Raw genomic sequence first — 18,903 nt, forward strand, 5'->3', positions numbered from 1 at the left:
ACAACAACAGTTACACATGGCATAAACAAAACATACAGTAGAAAGTCTATATACAGTGTGTGCAAATGAGGTAAGATAAGGGAGGTTAAGGCAATAAATAGGCCATAGTGGCGAAATAATTACAATATAGCAATTAAACACTGGAGTGATAGATGTGCAGAAGATGAATGTGCAAGTAGAGATACTGGGGTGCAAAGGAGCTAGATAAATAAATAAATACAGTATGGGGATGAGGTAGTTGGATGGGCTATTTACAGGTGCAGTGTTATGTGAGCTGCTCTGACAGCTGGTGCTTAAAGTTAGTGAGGGAGATATGTCTCAAGCTTCAGTGACTTGTTTATTTATTTGGCAGTTTGTTCCAGTTATTGGCAGAAGAGAACTGGAAGGAAAGGCAGCCAAAGGAGGAATTGGCTTTGGGGCGTGAACAGTGAAATATACCTGCTGGAGTACGTGCTACGGAGGGTGCTGCTATGGTGACCAGTGATCTGAGATGAGGCGGGGCTTTACCTAGCAGAGACTTGTAGATGACCTGGAGCCAGTGGGTTTGGCGATGAGTATGAAGCGAGGGGCCAGCCAACGAGAGCATACAGGTCGCAGTGGTTGGTAGTATATGGGGCTTTGACAAAACGGATGGCACTGTGATAGACTGCATCCAATTTGTTGAGTAGAGTGTCGGAGGCTATTTTGTAAATGACATCGCTGAAGTCGAGGATTGGTAGGATGGTCAGTTTTACGAGGGTATGTTTGGCAATATGAGTGAAGGATGCTTTGTTGCGAAATAGGAAGCCAATTCTAGATTTAATTTTGGATTGGAGATGCTTAATGTGAGTCTGGAAGGAGAGTTCACAGTCTAACCAGATACCTAGAATATGTGGACCGCTACAAATACCTAAGTCAGAAACGTCCAGAATAGAGGTCGACTGATTTTTGAACACCGATAGCGATTTATTGGGGGACCAAAAAAAGCCGATACCGATTAATCGGCCGTTTTTAAAAAATGTATTTGTAATAATGACAATTACAACAATACTGAATGAACACTTATTTTAACTTAATACATCAATAAAATCAATTTAGCCTCAAATAAATAATGAAACATGTTCAATTTGGTTTAAATAATGCAAAAACAAAGTGTTGGAGAAGAAAGTAAAAGTGCAATATGTGCCATGTAAGAAAGCTAACGTTTAAGTTCCTTGCTTAGAACATATGAAAGCTGGTGGTTCCTTAACATGAGTCTTCAATATTCCCAGGTAAGAAGTTTTAGGTTGTAGTTCTTATAGGATTTATAGGACTATTTCTCTCTATACGATTTGTATTTCATATACCTTTGACTATTGGATGTTCTTAAAGGCACTTTAGTATTGCCAGTGTAACAGTATAGCTTCCGTCCCTCTCCTAGCCCCTACCTGGGCTCGAACCAGGAACACATCGACAACAGCCACCCTCGAAGCAGCTTTACCCATGTAGAGCACGGGGAACAACAACTCCAAGTCTCAGAGCGAGTGACGTTTGAAACGCTACTAGCGTGCACCCTGCTAACTAGCTAGCCATTTCACATCGGTTACACCAGCCTAATCTCGGGAGTTGATAGGCTTGAAGTCATAAACAGCGAAGAGCTGCTGGCAAAAGGCACGAAAGTGCTGTTTGAATGAATGTTTACGAGCCTGCTGGTGCCTACCATTGCTCAGTCAGACTGCTCTATCAAATCATAGACTTAATTATAACATAACACACAGAAATACGAGCCTTAGGTCATTAATATGGTCAAATCCGGGAACTCTCTTCTCGAAAACAAAACGTTTATTCTTTCAGTGAAATACGGAACCGTTCCGTATTTTATCTAATGGGTGGCATCCATAAGTCTAAATATTCCTGTTACATTGCACAACCTTCAATGTTATGTCATAATTACGTAAAATTCTGGAAAATTAGTTTGCAAAGAGCCACGCGGCCCAAACTGTTGCATATACCCTGACTCTTCGTCCAACGAACGCAAGAGAAGTGACACAATTTCATTTGCACAATTGCACCCCCATAGAGACTGCCATAGGGCCGGACAACAGGCCCTCCGATTTGACACACTGAACTCTATCAGAGAAGTAGTTGGTGAACCAGGCGAGGCAATCATTTGAGAAACCAAGGCTATCGAGTCTGCCGATGAGGTGATTGACAGAGTCGAAAGCCTTGGCCAGGTCAATGCAGACGGCTGCACAGTATTGTATCTTATCGATGGCGGTTATGATATCGTTTAGGACCTTGAGCGTGGCTGAGGACCTTAGAACGGCAGGGTAGGATAGATGTAGGTCTGTAGCAGTTTGGGTCTAGAGTGTCTCCCCCTTTGAAGAGGGGGATGAACACGGCAGCTTTCCAATCTTCGGGGATCTCAGACGATACAAAAGAGAGGTTGAACAGGCTAGTGATAGGGGTTGCAACAATTTCGGCAGATAATTTTAGAAAGAGGGTCCAGATTGTCTAGCCTGGTTAATTTGTAGGGGTCCAGATTTTGCAGCTCTTTCAGAACATCAGCTATCTGGATTTAGGTGAAGGAAAAATGGGGGAGGCTTGGGTGAGTTGCTGTGGGGGGTGCAGGGCTGTTGACCGGGGTAGGGGTACTCAGGTGGAAGCATGGCCAGTTGTAGAAAAATGCTTATTGAAATTCTACATTATAGTGGATTTATCGGTGGTGACATTGTTTCCTAGCCTCAGTGCAGTGGGCAGCTGGGAGGAGGTGCTCCAGATACTCAATCTAACTAAGGTATGTTTTATTGCTTCTTTAATCAGAACAACAGTTTTTAGCTTTGCTAGCATAATTGCAAAAGGGTTTTCTAATGATCAATTAGCCTTTTTAAAATGATAAACTTGGATAACACAACGTGCCATTGGAACACTGGCGTGATGGTTGCTGATAATGGGCCTCTGTACGCCTATGTAGATATTCCATAAAAAATCTGCCGTTTCCATCTACAATAGTCATTTTCAACATCGTCTGCACTGTGTTTCTGATCAATTTGATATTTTAATGGACAAAAAATGATCTTTTCTTACAAAAGTTTGGGATCACTTAGAAAGGTCCTTGTTTTTGAGTGCGTGAGAGGTCAGGTGATATTGTACTATAGACCTCTATGGAGCCCTAGATTCCCCAGAGTTGTGTGTGTGTGCATGTGTATAAGCCCAATAAATTTTTCCCTATGAATTTTGGTTTCCAGACCAAACATGGATACAACTATTGATGCTCCCCTCATAGCATTCAAAAGCCCTGGACAGGTCGGATACAAGTATGTGCAGTTTTTCCCGACATACCCGGGACGGGAATGCAGGACTACCTCAATAGGAAGTGTCCCATGGGTAGCATGGAGGGGTTGTGGGTGGGGGGTGGTGCACTGATGCGTTCATCCTGGCTGACACGTGAGACACCCTGGCGGACCCGCTGTCCCCAGACTCTCGTTACCCACACAGAGTCCTCCGCCGCGGTGCCAGGGAACTCCAGTTGGGACTCGATCTGCTCTCCAAATATTGATTCATGCATTTGTGCTGAAACTGTCGCTGAGTGGAGCTCCCACTGGGAGGGACCAGGGTCCTCTCAGCACCTTTTGCCTCCTGCATGTGATCCCAAGGACTGTCTTTTTTAATATCTGTTTGAAGGGCAAGTGTTTATAAAATGTGTATCCAACAGAGCGAGAATGTTAGGGTGTGTTGTCTGCATCTGTTATTGTGGTGTTGGACAAATTATCTTGGGCGTCCGAGGTTAGTGGTTCGCAGCAATTGACTACATTACAAATCACTGTGGTGACTATTCAAAACCAAATGGTTTGGCATTTATATGGGTACGTTCCATGGGCACCCCAGATGCCAAGGAGGGCAGAATGCTTTGAATCCAGCAGGAGGTGGCACACACTTCAACTTCTCTTGGTTCTTGTCGCCAGTACACTGGTATCACGTGTTTCTGTGTGTGAACATGTAACTTGATCCTGCAGCAGACTCCACTGTTGTGGCTGAGAAGCAGAGGCCACAGGGGTTCTATTTTAGCTCCGAGAAAGTCAGACTTCATTAAAGGCTGGCGCTATTTATATCGCTGACAAATAAAGTTGTGTGAATCCTGAAGGGGCCTATGATCACTGCTTTGAGCCCAGGGGGATTTGCGAGGGGGATGGTGCCCTCTTTTGAGCCGATGGGCAGCTGAAGGACTTTCTCTGGATCAGGCCACAATACACACCCATTAATATCAAGAAGCCTTCACTGACTATCTTGGCTATGCCCAAGAATTTGTTTTTAAAGTTGAGGTCTATGCTTTATGAATAGGATGTTTCTATACAAATGTTTTCCTTGGAAGCTTCCAAGGCTCCCTTAAGTGACACGAGATTTTTAAAGAAAAGGACGCGCTTCAAAACAAAAAAATTCACTTATGTTTCAGGGATTTTCTTTGTAAAATGTGCCACTGCTAATACGCAGCTGCAGCTTCTGAGGGATCATATTATTTCTAAATAATCACGTGCGTCACTATAAAATGCTGGTCTGTTTTCTTTTTTATTTGGGTATGAGGAGCTCTATTTCAACTGGGATATATTCAAACCGAGCCAAACCCTCCCCTACCGCTAAAAAGCGGTATGAAATGAATTCCGCACCACACATAGAAGTTTACCCAGAAAACAACATTCCTCTCATGCAAGCGTTTGACGTCAATGCCGGAACATTTATAGAACATGTAAACAGTGGCGGACTCTCAGGTCAGTGCTTAGCGATGACATTTCATCGTCTCGATGTTTATTCTTTCCATAATCCCCCCCCCCCCCCCCCCCCCCCCCCCCCCCCCCCCCCCCCCCCCCCCCCCCCCCCCCCCCCCCCCCCCCCCCCCCCCCCCCCTTTTCAAAAGGAAGGCTATCCGATGTGAGTAACAAATCAACCCTTCAAGGATTGTATCCACCACCTTGTGCACCAGAGTGTGTTTGTGTAGGCTGCTTCATTTGAATGGGACAGTGTTTGGAGTGTGCTGGAGTAGGGTGCCTTATGTCCAGGGATCAACATTCTGTATGGTTCAGGTAAAACAGAGACAACAACAGGGAGCTGTTTGCTGTAGGAAAACTCTCAGAATGCTCCCAGAATTTTCCTTTCAAATTCCTTAGTCTGGGTGAAGGCCTGAATTTCAGCTAGCCATGTCCCCATCGCATGACTATCCAGGCAGAAGCACTCTGTAATCCGCTCCAGGCCCATTATGTTCTAACATCCATGCATTACTACATGGTGATCAACAGTTGCATACCAAAGGGAGAACCAAAGGAACAGTCAAGCTACTGGGTAAATGTTAGCTTACATGCAAACCATAGCAATAAGTTATAGACTGTCTCTCCTCCCAAGTGTCTTTTTTGGGCTTCCTCAGAAAAAACTACTAGTTTCTTGTTTTCCCAGAGCAAGGAGCTACCCCTGCAGAAGGCCTGCCAAGGCTTTGGAGGTTCCTAAGGCACATAAATCACACAGGCTATTTACAACCTCCTCTCCTATTAGCATCAGGATGAGGCTCCGACCGCTATAAGACTGTTCCAAAGGACGTAAATATAGGCTATCACCCTGCCTGTGCGCTCTCTCCTCGTCTTTCCCACTTTTTAATCTGGGCACCATTTTTTGTCCAAACTGAACAGATCAGGCCAGCTTCTGTTTCGAGCCTCCTTCTCTTTCTCCCCTCTCTCTCTCTTCGCCGTGTGTGGCTAACAAGGAGAGGACGCAGAGCAGATTTGACAGGGCAGCCTACCTCATGTTGCTTTGTGCTATTTCTGGAAAGCAATACTCATGCTTTTTTTCCCTCTGCGTCTTGCTTACTCTCTCTTGTCTTTCCAAAGTGTAGTTGGTTGTAGCGTTGCTAAAGAAAATAACCATGACGTAAGCTGCACCCTCTGCAAAACAGACTTAAAAAAGAGAAGGGAAAGAAAGCTTGTAACAACTCGAATAATAAATGGCTGCACTTCAGACTGTACGTTCCTAGCTGAGTGGAATGATCGATCAGTCGGCATGAGGTGGCACATACGCTTGACTATTGACACAGCCATGTGTTTGACTCATGGACAGAGAGGACACAACAGTGATAAGTATCGTGCTTAGCTATACTAATCCTAATAAAACTCTTTAAGAAAGAAGACCTGTACTTTTTGCAGAATTTTGGAGTGTGTGCAGAGGTTGACCATTTTGTCAAACAAGCAGATTGTACTTTTATTCCAGCACACTGTGTGCCTAGCCATTGTCACCCCCGTTTTTATGGTGTGATAAGCTTCGCCCATGTTTCAGTGCGGTCTGAGAGCCTAATGAATGCACAGTCCGCAGGGTGAGCATGTTTTTATTTTTTTGTTTAAAAGAAAATTAATGGTTGTCTTTCAGGTCCCTCCCAGGGCCTCCCACCTTGCTAGTGCCACTCCGCTGGCCACTGAGTCCTGTCTGATAGAATAAAAACCAGTGTACCGGCATGCACTGAGCTCTGTTCGGTGACATTGGTGGCGATGGTTCTGCACCTCAGTTTCTGGATTAAAGAGTGAGTCTCTTGACACAACCACTGACTAGAATGAGGGCAGCCAAGGAGAGTTCCTCAGTCCTCTCACCGACATGCTCTCCGTTCACCCATGATTCTCTCTCAATGTAGCATACCAGTCGTACCATCTGGACCTCCTTTACCTTGGAAGCATGGGGAGATAGCCCGTCGCTCTATCATAGCTGAAGGGGTGAGGTTTAGTATCTTGGGCAGCTGGTCATTGCAGCACTAGCTTAATGAGACCACAAAGGCAAGATCCCCCACAAGCTTATTACTCTGGTCCTGGCTGGCCTGTTAAATCCATTCTGTCATTAGACAGGGGACTAAGTTTCTGATGTTTATATTAATCACCATAAAATCCCCAGTACACACACCTTGGAAACCAACAAACTGTTCTAATATCTGTAGGGTTGTAATGATCGGTCCCAATTCAAATGTTTTAAGATACGATTGCATCGGTTTGCGGACCCGAAATCAAACCAAATGTAGCATGCGTCGGTCAGAATGTTTTCCAACGTTACAAATAGCTGATTAAATCTGCTTGAAAATCTATGGCAAGACTTGAAATGGTTGTTTTGCAATGATCAACAACTAATTTGACAGAGCTGTAATCCCTGCTAAAGGGGATTCTAACGTGAATTGACTCAGGGGTGTGAATAGTTATGTAAATTTAAATTTGCAAACATTTCTAAAAACATGTTTTCACTTTGTCATTATGGGGTATTGTGTGTAGATGGAATACATTTTTCTCATCCATTTTGAATTCAGGCTGTAACTTTTTTTTTTTTTATATGTCAAAGGGTATGAATACTTTCTGAAAGCAGTATCCAGTATCTCTGGTTATACTCACGACCACCGGTCGTTGCACATCAACCTAGCGTTACTGGTGCAGACTACTCCACATACTAGCTAGGTCTATTCCCCATACTAGCTAGGTTCCTTCGGCAGGGCATGCAAACCATAGATATTTGGCTGTGGAGGCATGATCTAATCGTACAGGGCACGTGATCCTTTGAATGTGTTGGGGGTGATGAAACATTGGAGCCACATTCAATGAAGGGAAGAGGGCGGCGGGCGTTTTGCACGTGAAGCTTGGCAAAAGTGGGCATGATCTGTTGACAATTGTAATCCAAACCCAACCTTAATTTACTCGTGACGCACTGAGGTTCCAAACTCCGTTTTAGACGACTGATTTTTATGACAAATTGTCCTATTTACACTTTGTAGTCAATTTTCACACTATAATAAATGTTTCTGACTCTGTTTTCAAAGGGATTAGTTGATTTTTAGGGGCAGTCGCTCTTTGTGTTTTCCACATATACAGATATAGCTAGATCAAAGCCTGTACTCTGCAAGGGAATGCCATATTCCCTTTTGTAGCTGCCTCTGCAGCATCCGCATCCAAGACGGAGATAGCAGGGATGGGCTGGAAGCTACAGAGCGAGCAGCAATCAAAAATGTTGAAAAACCCAAAATAGAAGCGTGCGCTTTTAAAAGCGCAGTGTGTTGCTACCCCCCCAGTGCATTATTAATCCAGGGTTATTTATAACCGACATTTTTCGCAGGCAGACTTTGTTCAGTCGCTGCTTGTGTCTAATCTCTGCTGGGAGTGAGAGAGAAAGGGAAAGAGCGAGAGATGAGGGTCGGGGGCGCTCTGAAAATGGAGGAGAAGAAGGAACGGATTGCAGGTGTAGGGAGAGTGCCGTTGGCTCCAGCTATAGATAGAAGCAGATCTGGGCTATACTATGGTGCAGCCATTTTGATAGTAAACAAAGGGGTTCCTCGGACAAGTAAATGTACTGTATCAATTGAAAATGTACGTACTTATTGCATGACAAGCCGCAACTTGAATCTAATTGAAGCCTTTTACAAGAAGACCAAAAGACACTTCTTACTTACTGACATGTTTATTGGGGCTACCGAGTGACTGCTTCCCAGTGCTAGAGGCGTCACTACAGACCCTTGTTCGATTCCAGGCCGGATCAAATCGGCCATGATTGGGCGGTGCACAATTGGCCCAGCGTTGTTAGGGTTTGGCTGGGGTAGGTCGTCATTGTAAATAAGAATTTGGTCTTAACTGACTTGCCTAGTTAAATCAAAATAAAATTGCCAAACACAGCAGGGGTTCCCACTTGAACCCCTGGAGTCTAAAATGCTTGTGCATCCACTTAGCAGCAGCGTGCTCGTCTATTGGCTGAATTTAATGGTTTGCATAATTCATGACGGCAACAAAATTATCTCATTGATACTTTTCTTTGATCCATCCAATCAACGACCAGTCTGACAATCTGAACAGGGGACAGGGGCACCCTGGATGTCAAACTCGTTCCACCCTTATTGTACTCCTGCTTTGCCCTCCTGGCTTGTAGCTCTCCTCTCCTCCGTCCTTGTCTGGCTAGGGCCTAATTAATGTGATAATTTGATTAGGAAGAAAGATTTCCTCTGGCCCTCTCTCCAGAAGACTCACATCCTCCACGTTATTGGAGGAAGAAGGGGCAGAGGAGGCGTAATCCATGCCTTTGTGTGACAGCGTTTCGTATAACTAACGGCTTTGAGTGGAGGTTTAAAATGACGCCCAGCTCTGTAAGAGCGGGAGTGGTTGGCATAATTAGGTGACACAAAGCTCGCAGTGAAGTGTGTAAGCTAGAATACTCCCTTGGGAGATGGATCTTTGTCTTATTTGGAAAACTTTGGTTGTCGTACATAAAGGCTGTGGCAAACCAGTACAGCCATCTACTGGTCTTCCTCTCCCCAATGATGGCACACAAAATAAAGCATTTAAATAGACCCTTTTATTCAGTCAATTGCACTGCACTGTAAGGCCTCTCATCAGTCGTAAGAGTGTTGAGCATAGTTTCAATATTAGGTCTACTCGTGTTGCCTGTTGGCAAAGGCAGGCATACTGAGTGAATACAGTATGTTTTGATTTTATCACAGACTAGATACAGAGCTGTAGCCAAGTTAAAACATTGAGCTAACCCTAAATCCTGCATACACTCCATCTCCCTCTAACGTGTGTGTGTGTGTACATACACACACAAACCCACACCCTTTATGCAGACAGCCATCATCATGGCGGGGAGAGGCAGGGGGAGTGCTATTTTTAGACTGATTTACAGGCGATTACAGTAATCCATGGATTACAATATAATCTGATGAGTAAATTTGAGTGCTCTGTTTCCTGGCCCTCCCCCAGGGTATCTACCCTTTCATTGATTAGGCCTAGTTGGCTTCCTTATCCAGAAATCTCCCTCCCACCTCTTCCTCTGTTTCTGCCTTGAAACACCACACAATGCAATACCTTTGTTTATTTTTAACGAGGAGGTACCACCCCACCCCTTGCCTCTATTTTCACCTTGTCAGGTTGCGAACACACTAATATGTTTTTTTTTTGTACACTTTAAATTCTGAGGTAGCTGTTTCTCCAAGAGCATTCTCCTTGCTTTCTTTAATTGTTGTTTAAGGACTCGCATGGCAAAGAATAGAGCTTAGTTACAGCAAACTTAGAAATGACCATACATCTCTGGTTATATCATAGAATTCTTAGAGGAAAATTGTGATTTTTAATTTAGGATAAGGTGAGCACAAGCAATACTTAAACCATTCCTGGTGGATACTGTTGCGGGATAGTGGGTAGCCTAGTGGTTAGAGCGTCAGACTTGTAACCGAAAGGTTGCAAGATCAAATCCCCGAGCTGACAAGGTAAAGATCTGTTGTTCTGCCCCTGAACAAGGGCCGTCATTGAAAATAAGAATTTGTTCTTAACTGATTTGCCTAGTTAAATAAAGGCCAAGGATTTTACAAGCAACTTTTTGCCTCATTTAAAAAGAAAGATCCAAATTACTTTTCTTTTTCTTGGCTGTGTTCAAACTGTGTGACTTAACGTCCCATTTCTGACCAAAAATAGACTGTTGGTTCCTCTTATCTTTTTCTTCCCTCCCTTTTTTTGTTTTGTCTGTTTTTTTTTCTTTTGAAGTAGACTTCTGAACCAAAGTTGAACCTAGAAGTTTAGCAACTGTCTATCTAGGACAAGGTGGTGGAGTTCTTGGGTGAGAAATTAACGCCTCAAGCATGTAATCGCCTCGATAATCAATTGGGCTAGGAAGAAATGTATTATTCATCTATAGTTAACCATGCAGCACCTCATAGAAAGTGTTGCTGTATCTTTTGCTGCAGAGTTAACGCCACACCTGTTTGGCACATAGCTGATTTGCTATGGGACTGATGGTAGTTCCTTCCTCCTCAGATGCAACTCCCCTGTGAGTTCTCCTGGCGGCTGTTCCCTCGTTTGATAATTTGGGCCGATCATCAAAAAGTATCTTTCCTCAGACTCCCTCTGCTCACTGTCTCGAAACAGAGTGGAGCAGGCAACACCAAATTATTCCTTTTGAATGCACAGCCAGTCAGTGTCATTAAAGTATTTTGTGTGCCTACAAATTCATTGAGGATTTGAACACTGCAAAGGAGCCCAATACCTCTGTGCACATTGCACCACTCTGACAACAACCAATCATGTCACACCAATGTTGGTGTAATTGAGCACCTTTGATGGCTTTTACAAGTCATTATTGACATACAGATTTCAGATTTGTAAATTGTTTCTTGAATGCAAGGCCTCGACTATCATTTGGCATACCTGGTACATCGCAATAGGCACTCTCCCTTTGGCTCATTCATTCAGTGCCTTCTCCCCTATATTCTCTCTGACTGAGGTGTTTTGGGTGATCGATGTTAAGCTCATTTGGTTGGCTGGCACCCAACAACCAAAGTTTTCCTGGCGACTTAAGAAAGGGACGCAATGATGTCAAATGGCTGACACACACACACAATTGTCTGGAAGGTTAAATTTAGAAGCCGACTGATAAAGGATAGTAATCTTATTTGGAATAAGCCGAAAGCTTCCGCCAGACCTCCAACAGAGATATTGGATCATTACCCTGTTGGTTAACTCTGCACGCTCCAATCAGCAAGCTCTAAGGTGAACGTCCTTCCTAATGCTGTGACATACAAAGTGAATGTACACCGAGTATACCAAACATTAGGAACACCTTCCAAATATTAAGTTGCAAGTATGCTATTCTCTGGTCTACCTCGGAGGCCTAATCCCTAAGCCTCTGGACTAAAGTACTAGAGGCAAACTGCTATTGTGATTAACAACTGTTATTCCACTTTACCGTTATCGATATCCATTTTATTTTCCCTGTATTAGCATTTTTGCAATCTTAATGGGTAGCTGCTGATTTAGGACTCTTAATTGCTTGCAGGACAAAAACACAGATTTAAGTATTTGTTTCGCACTCGAAATCATTCGTTTTTGCATTTTGACAAAGGGCTCCCTCTGAAGCACAGTTGTACCTGGGGGGGGGGGGTGTTACATATCGCAAAATTATTATTTTTGGACAATATATCGATATTTGTACCTGTGCCAAAACTTTGGTGTTTTTCATCCTATAGCTTGTTTTCCATCTTTTTAAAATAGTGATCTAACATGTTTTCAGCACTGCCAGATCAATTTATTTTTTTTGTGTGCTCTCTTCTGTCTGCAGCCGATGTATAGGGTGGGCTGCACCAACATGGATTAACTCTTATAATCTTGTTGCACCAAGTTTTTCAACCTAGTTTTAAGATAATCATAGTTACATTTAATCCTTCTTCTAAACTAAGTTTAATTTGGACTTTAAAACAAGATCTAATGTAATATTGTTGTGCCATTGTTTTAAAATAACTGTTAAACTTAGTTTAGGGATTAAATCAAAACTACCAAAGGAGGAGGTTTTAAGTTAATCAAATGTCATTGTATGTGCTTTATTTTCAGTGTGATACATTTTTTTTCTCTCATGTTTGTTTAACTCAACTAGCAGGCTCACTCTTTGACTGTGGCAGGTAGCCTAGCGGTTATGAGCATTGGGCCAGTAACCCGAGTCGACTAGATGAAAAATGTGTCTGTGCCCTTGAGCAAGGCACTTAACACACATTGCTTCTAAGTCGCTCTGGATAAGAACGTCAGCTGAATGACTGAAGTGTCAAATGTAAATGTAAAAAATGTATTTAATCATTAGCCCGAAGTGAAAACTCACTTTGCTTGCTAGCTAACAAACTAGCAATGACCAGTGCTGGTTTGTTTCTGTAGAAATAGAATTTGAACATATTTCTATTGTAAATCCATTATGACACGTTTCACTAGTCGTAGGGTACGTTAGTAAATTCACTCTGACTGTCTGGTATTTTATTAGGATCCCCATTTAGCTGTTGCAAAAGCAGCAGCTACTCTTCCTGGGGTCCACACAAACATGAAACATAATACAGAATGACATCATACAGAACATCATTAGACAAGGACAGAACTACATACATTTTTAAAAAGGCACACGTAGCCTACATATCAATGCATACACACACCATCTAGGTCAAATAGGGGAGAGGCATTGCTTTATCAATTTTTTTAAAACCAGGTTTGCTGTTTATTTTAGCAATATGAGATGGAAGTTCCATGCAATAAGGGCTCTATATAATACAGTACGTTTTCTTGAATTTGTTCTGGATTTGGGGACTATGAAAAGACCCCTAGTGGCATGTCTGGCGGGATAAGTGTGTGTGTCAGAGCTGTGTGTAAATTGACTATGCAAACAATTTGGGATTTTTAACACAATGTTTCTTATGAGAAGTGATGCAGTCAGTCTCTCAACTCTTAGCCAAGAGAGACTGGCATGCATAGTACATTGCTCAAAAAAATAAAGGGAACACTTAAACAACACAATGTAACTCCAAGTCAATCACACTTCTGTGAAATCAAACTGTCCACTTAGGAAGCAACACTGATTGACAATAAATTTCACATGCTGTTGTGCAAATGGAATAGACAAAAGGTGGAAATTATAGGCAATTAGCAAGACACCCCCAAAAAAGGAGTGATTCTGCAGGTGGTGACCACAGACCACTTCTCAGTTCCTATGCTTCCTAGCTGATGTTTTGGTCACTTTTGAATGCTGGCGGTGCTCTCACTCTAGTGGTAGCATGAGACGGAGTCTACAACCCACACAAGTGGCTCAGGTAGTGCAGTTCATCCAGGATGGCACATCAATGCGAGCTGTGGCAAAAAGGTTTGCTGTGTCTGTCAGCGTAGTGTCCAGAGCATGGAGGCGCTACCAGGAGACAGGCCAGTACATCAGGAGACGTGGAGGAGGCCGTAGGAGGGCAACAACCCAGCAGCAGGACCGCTACCTCCGCCTTTGTGCAAGGAGGTGCACTGCCAGCGCACTGCAAAATGACCTCCAGCAGGCCACAAATGTGCATGTGTCAGCATATGGTCTCACAAGGGCTCTAAGGATCTCATCTCGGTACCTAATGGCAGTCAGGCTACCTCTGGCGAGCACATGGAGGGCTGTGCGGCCCCACAAAGAAATGCCACCCCACACCATGACTGACCCATCGCCAAACCGGTCATGCTGGAGGATGTTGCAGGCAGCAGAACGTTCTCCACGGCGTCTCCAGACTCTGTCACGTCTGTCACATGTGCTCATGTGCTCAGTGTGAACCTGCTTTCATCTGTGAAGAGCACAGGGCGCCAGTGGCGAATTTGCCAATATTGGTGTTCTCTGGCAAATGCCAAACGTCCTGCACGGTGTTGGGCTGTAAGCACAACCCCCACCTGTGGACGTCGGGCCCTCATACCACCCTCATGGAGTCTGTTTCTGACCGTTTGAGCAGACACATGCACATTTGTGGCCTGCTGGAGGTCATTTTGCAGGGCGCTGGCAGTGCACCTCCTTGCACAAAGGCGGAGGTAGCGGTCCTGCTGCTGGGTTGTTGCCCTCCTACGGCCTCCTCCACGTCTCCTGATGTACTGGCCTGTCTCCTGGTAGCGCCTCCATGCTCTGGACACTACGCTGACAGACACAGCAAACCTTTTTGCCACAGCTCGCATTGATGTGCCATCCTGGATGAGCTGCACTACCTGAGCCACTTGTGTGGGTTGTAGACTCCGTCTCATGCTACCACTAGAGTGAGAGCACCGCCAGCATTCAAAAGTGACCAAAACATCAGCCAGGAAGTATAGGAACTGAGAAGTGGTCTGTGGTCACCACCTGCAGAATCACTCCTTTTTTGGGGGTGTCTTGCTAATTGCCTATAATTTCCACCTTTTGTCTATTCCATTTGCACAACAGCATGTGAAATTTATTGTCAATCAGTGTTGCTTCCTAAGTGGACAGTTTGATTTCACAGAAGTGTGATTGACTTGGAGTTACATTGTGTTGTTTAAGTGTTCCCTTTTATTTTTTTGAGCAGTGTATTTATATCAGCCCTCTGATTGCAATTAGGAGCAAAACGTGCCGCTCTGTTTTGGACCAGCTGCAGCAACTAGATCTTTCCTTGCAGCGCTGGACCACACGACTGGACAATAATCAAGATTAGACAAAACTAGAGCCCTGCAGAACTTGCTTTTTGGAGTGTGGTGTCAAAAAAGCAGAGCATCTCTTTATTACAGCTAGACCTCTCCCCATCTTTGCAACCATGGAATCTATATGTTTTGACCATGACAGTTTACAATCTAAGGTAATGCCAAGTAATTTAGTATTCTCAACTTGTTCAACAGCCACACCATTCATTACCAGAATTAGCTGAGGTCTAGCACATAAGGAATGATTTGTACCAAATACATTGCTCTTAGTTTTAGAGCTGTTCAGGACCAGTTTATTACTGGCTACCCATTCCAAAACAGACTGCAACTCTTTGTTAAGGGTTTCAGTGACTTCATTAGCTGTGGTTGCTGATGCGTATATGGTTGAATCATAATCAGTATACATGGACACACATGCTTTGTTTAATGCCAGTGGCAGGTCATTGGTAAAAATATTAAAGAGTAGAGGGCTTAGAGAGCTGCCCTGCGGTAGCAGAGCACTCGTCTGAGTGTGCCAGAGCGCAGAATAACTGAATTGACAGTCAACACTCGTTGAATGTAGCCGGTGTCAGTAAACATGGGCAAAAAGCATAATTAAATGGTTGCCAGCAGCACAGAGTCACCAACGCTCTGGATAACATGAACACAGCCTAACCAGCTCTGCTAGGGTGAGTAAAAAAGTCAGTGAGGTGTTCTCTCATTTGTGCCTGGAAGTAGCTAGCAAGCTAGCCAACATTAGCCAGTTAGCTTGGGTGCTTGAGTGCCGTTGTGTGGTCAGAACGCTCGGATCAACCCTACTCATCGGCCAGAGCGAAACACTCTGAATTTACGATTGCCCAGAGCACACTCTGGCACTCCAGATTTGAATTTATAAATACACCTGTAGTTTAGTGTTTTACTAATCTAGTCTTTAAAAAGTAAATGGTGCAAAACATCTGCTTAATTATATAAACCTAGTTAAAAACTCTAGATTAGGTCTAATCTAAGATTAATTTCAACCATGAGTGAGCAATATGTTTGGAACATCAAATCACAATAAAATCACAGTATCGAAATGCTGTGTGTGTGAATCACAATACATATCGGCACCTAAGTGTCGTGATATTGTAAGGTCCCTGGCAATTCCCAGCCTTATCTGACCCTAGATAAAAATAAAAAAAAAGAAGAAATTAATAAATCTTTAACGACATGCAACTTTGATGAAAAATAACTGGTTTAGTTCTCCAGGCTTGGAGGTCCACTCATAGATGCCGTTGCATTCAGAATCAAACTCACAAAGCAGTGCTTGTGCTTTTCAGCTAGTGCTAGCTGCTCCCTCAGTCTCCCATTTATTTTTTCCACAGGAGTTAGCCTATCTCTTCTCTCTCATCTGGTCACTGAGTGATTTAACCATCTGTGACACGGAATCGGTGCCTTCTCATTAGGTCCTAGCCTACAGCTGGGATCCAATACTCTACATCCACCAATGCACGGGCGGCAGTCAACCTCTTTACCCTTGACCATTGTTGCAGACTGAGCGCTTCTCTGCCTGCCCACTAATCTCTTCCATTGTTTTTTTCTGCATTTGTTTGAGATGTTAAACCTTAGTGTCTTGTCCTACTCAGTTCTGACCCTGCACCAATGTCAAGCCTTGTGACCATTGAAATGAGGGTTAATGAAAGGTGAAACTAATGGAAACTGTCAGGTGCATTGGAAGCCAACTTGGGGCACACAATAGCCCATTCCAATCCCTGATTTCTCTGTCGACTTAAGGTCTAAAACAGTAGCGTGGCCCTTGCCAGGTGGCTGTGCTTGCTTGTCTGTTTGGCAGCAGCACTTGCCAGGTGGCTGTGCTTGCTTGTCTGTTTGGCAGCAGCACTTGCCAGGTGGCTGTGCTTGCTTGTCTGTTTGGCAGCAGCACTTGCCAGGTGGCTGTGCTTGCTTGTCTGTTTGGCAGCAGCACTTGCCAGGTGGCTGTGCTTGCTTGTCTGTTTGGCAGCAGCACTTGCCAGGTGGCTGTGCTTGCTTGTCTGTTTGGCAGCAGCACTTGCCAGGTGGCTGTGCTTGCTTGTCTGTTTGGCAGCAGCACTTGCCAGTGGCTTTGGGATGCTGTGCGTTGTTGCCAGCTCTGTGCTTAATGTATCAGAGACAAAGCTCCCGAAGTGTCGTAGAGTGCCCTGGCTCTGCCCTCGTCCTGGTCTTGGCTTCTGCCCTCGTCTTGGCTTCTGCCCTCGTCCCGGCCCTGCCTACTGTGGTCCTCCCAGGTTATGTAATGGTGTGCCCTCTTTGTATCGATAGTTGCCCTGGCTATTTTTAGCAAGGTCCGCTCCCATCCCTACCGTTCAATACTGTCTCCTATTGAGCAAAATGCATACACCGACACACTAGTATAGAGTTACCTAGCGTGATACAGATGGATGGATTCCTTGTAATCCATGGTGATAACATGCTCCATACAACATGAATAACTAGTAAACCATGAATTGTTACTCTTCTTCATCAGCTGATGAAGTGATGACTCTGTGCGTAACGCTAACAGTCGCACGGAAACACTCCAAGATGCTCCTTCAGTCATTGAAGTATGTACTGTATAAACGTACATACTGTGATTTAATTATTCAGGAACCACATAAGCACTCACACACTTATGTGGAATCATACTTTTAAAATAGTACACTTAAACACTCTCCTAAGTGTTCTTAATACAACATGCACCCTTCACACTTTTGCCAGCAGAGAGAAGAACAGGCCCCAAACTTTATTCCTCCTGATGTGTGTACTGCACGACAGTAGTGTGTCCAACTCCACTGAACTCTGTCATCATGGTGGAGTTATGCAATGGCTCCAGAGAGAGCTAGCATGCCAAACATTATTGAACTCCTGGTCTGATTTCTGAAAGCAGTAATACACTGAAAGATGGACCCGGTCGGTTTCCAGGGTCACTCTATTAGATGGGACATATTTGTCCTTATAGAAACTGGTTGTCACTGCAATGATTGTCTCTATAACTTACTCGGTGTGCCCTTGTTGACTTCACTCAGTGAGATACAGTAGATCTGTGCCAAGCCTCATGGCTAAAAGACATATGTATTATGTTAGTCAAACTAAGTTAAATGTCATTTCTATCAAAGGGAATTACTTCTCAGACCTTGAACTTTAACCTCACCATTTCCGCAGTATCAGAAGATTTTTTTGTTTTGTTTCTGAAAAAAACTATATTGAACTGCTGTACTTAGTCTTTATTTGTGGTTTATTTGATCACCATTTAACAAACTGTTTTCTTATTCTCTTTGTCTGCTCCCCTCCTTTACCTTCTGTCTCCCTCTTCTTGCCCTCCTTTACTCTCTCCATTTCCTTCTGTCTCCTTCCCACTCTCTCTGCTCTCCACCCCTTCCTCCATCTAGCTGTGGAGGTGAAGACAACTCTCCCCTCGGGGATGCAGAGCCCTGTGGGCGGCAGTGAGCAGGGTGTTGGAGGTGGCGGCGGTCCCGTGGACCTGAGGACAGATCCCAGGCTGGGACCCCTGGGTGGAGGGGTGGATCCAGCCATGAGGGAGCAGCAACTGCAGCATGAACTGCTCCTCCTCAAGCAGCAGCAGGAGCTTCAGAAACAGCTTCTCTTCGCTGAGTTCCAGAAGCAGCATGAGGTGCTGACACGCCAGCATGAGGTTCAGCTGCAGGAGCACCTGAAGGTAATGGGGATACGCTTTAGGAAGGCTGGTGGGTGGGGGGGCAAGGGTTGGGGTTAGAAACGTCTTTAGCCACACGCCACTGGACCGATCAGTTAGTTTCTGACAGTCAGTTTGAGCTTCATTTGACATCCCCTCTCTCTGGCTTTCGTTCCCCCTGGCGTCCCTGCAGCAGCAGCAGGAGATCCTGGCGGCCAAGCGGCAGCAGGAGCTGGAGCAGAAGAGGAAGCTAGAGCAGCAGAGGCATGAGGAGCTGGAGAAACAGAGGCTGGAGCAGCAGCTCCTCATGCTACGCAACAAGGAGAAGGGCAAAGAGAGTGAGTAGTA

At 44.4% G+C, this 18,903-nt stretch overlaps 1 protein-coding gene across 2 annotated transcripts in view; it reads left to right on the forward strand.

Moving 5' to 3' along the window:
- The window catches only part of LOC120034085 (histone deacetylase 5-like), a 114,210-nt gene that overhangs the window by 72,230 nt on the left and 23,077 nt on the right, over positions 1 to 18,903 (forward strand). For both annotated transcript variants that reach the window (XM_038980511.1, XM_038980512.1), the window contains exons 3-4: positions 18,293 to 18,579; positions 18,749 to 18,893. In XM_038980511.1, the coding sequence (XP_038836439.1) occupies positions 18,325 to 18,579; positions 18,749 to 18,893 (400 nt within the window). In that variant the 5' untranslated portion in view covers positions 18,293 to 18,324. The remainder of the gene's footprint in view (positions 1 to 18,292; positions 18,580 to 18,748; positions 18,894 to 18,903) is intronic.

This window comes from Salvelinus namaycush, chromosome 41 (genome assembly GCF_016432855.1).
Source record: "Salvelinus namaycush isolate Seneca chromosome 41, SaNama_1.0, whole genome shotgun sequence".
Taxonomy (NCBI): domain Eukaryota; kingdom Metazoa; phylum Chordata; class Actinopteri; order Salmoniformes; family Salmonidae; genus Salvelinus; species Salvelinus namaycush.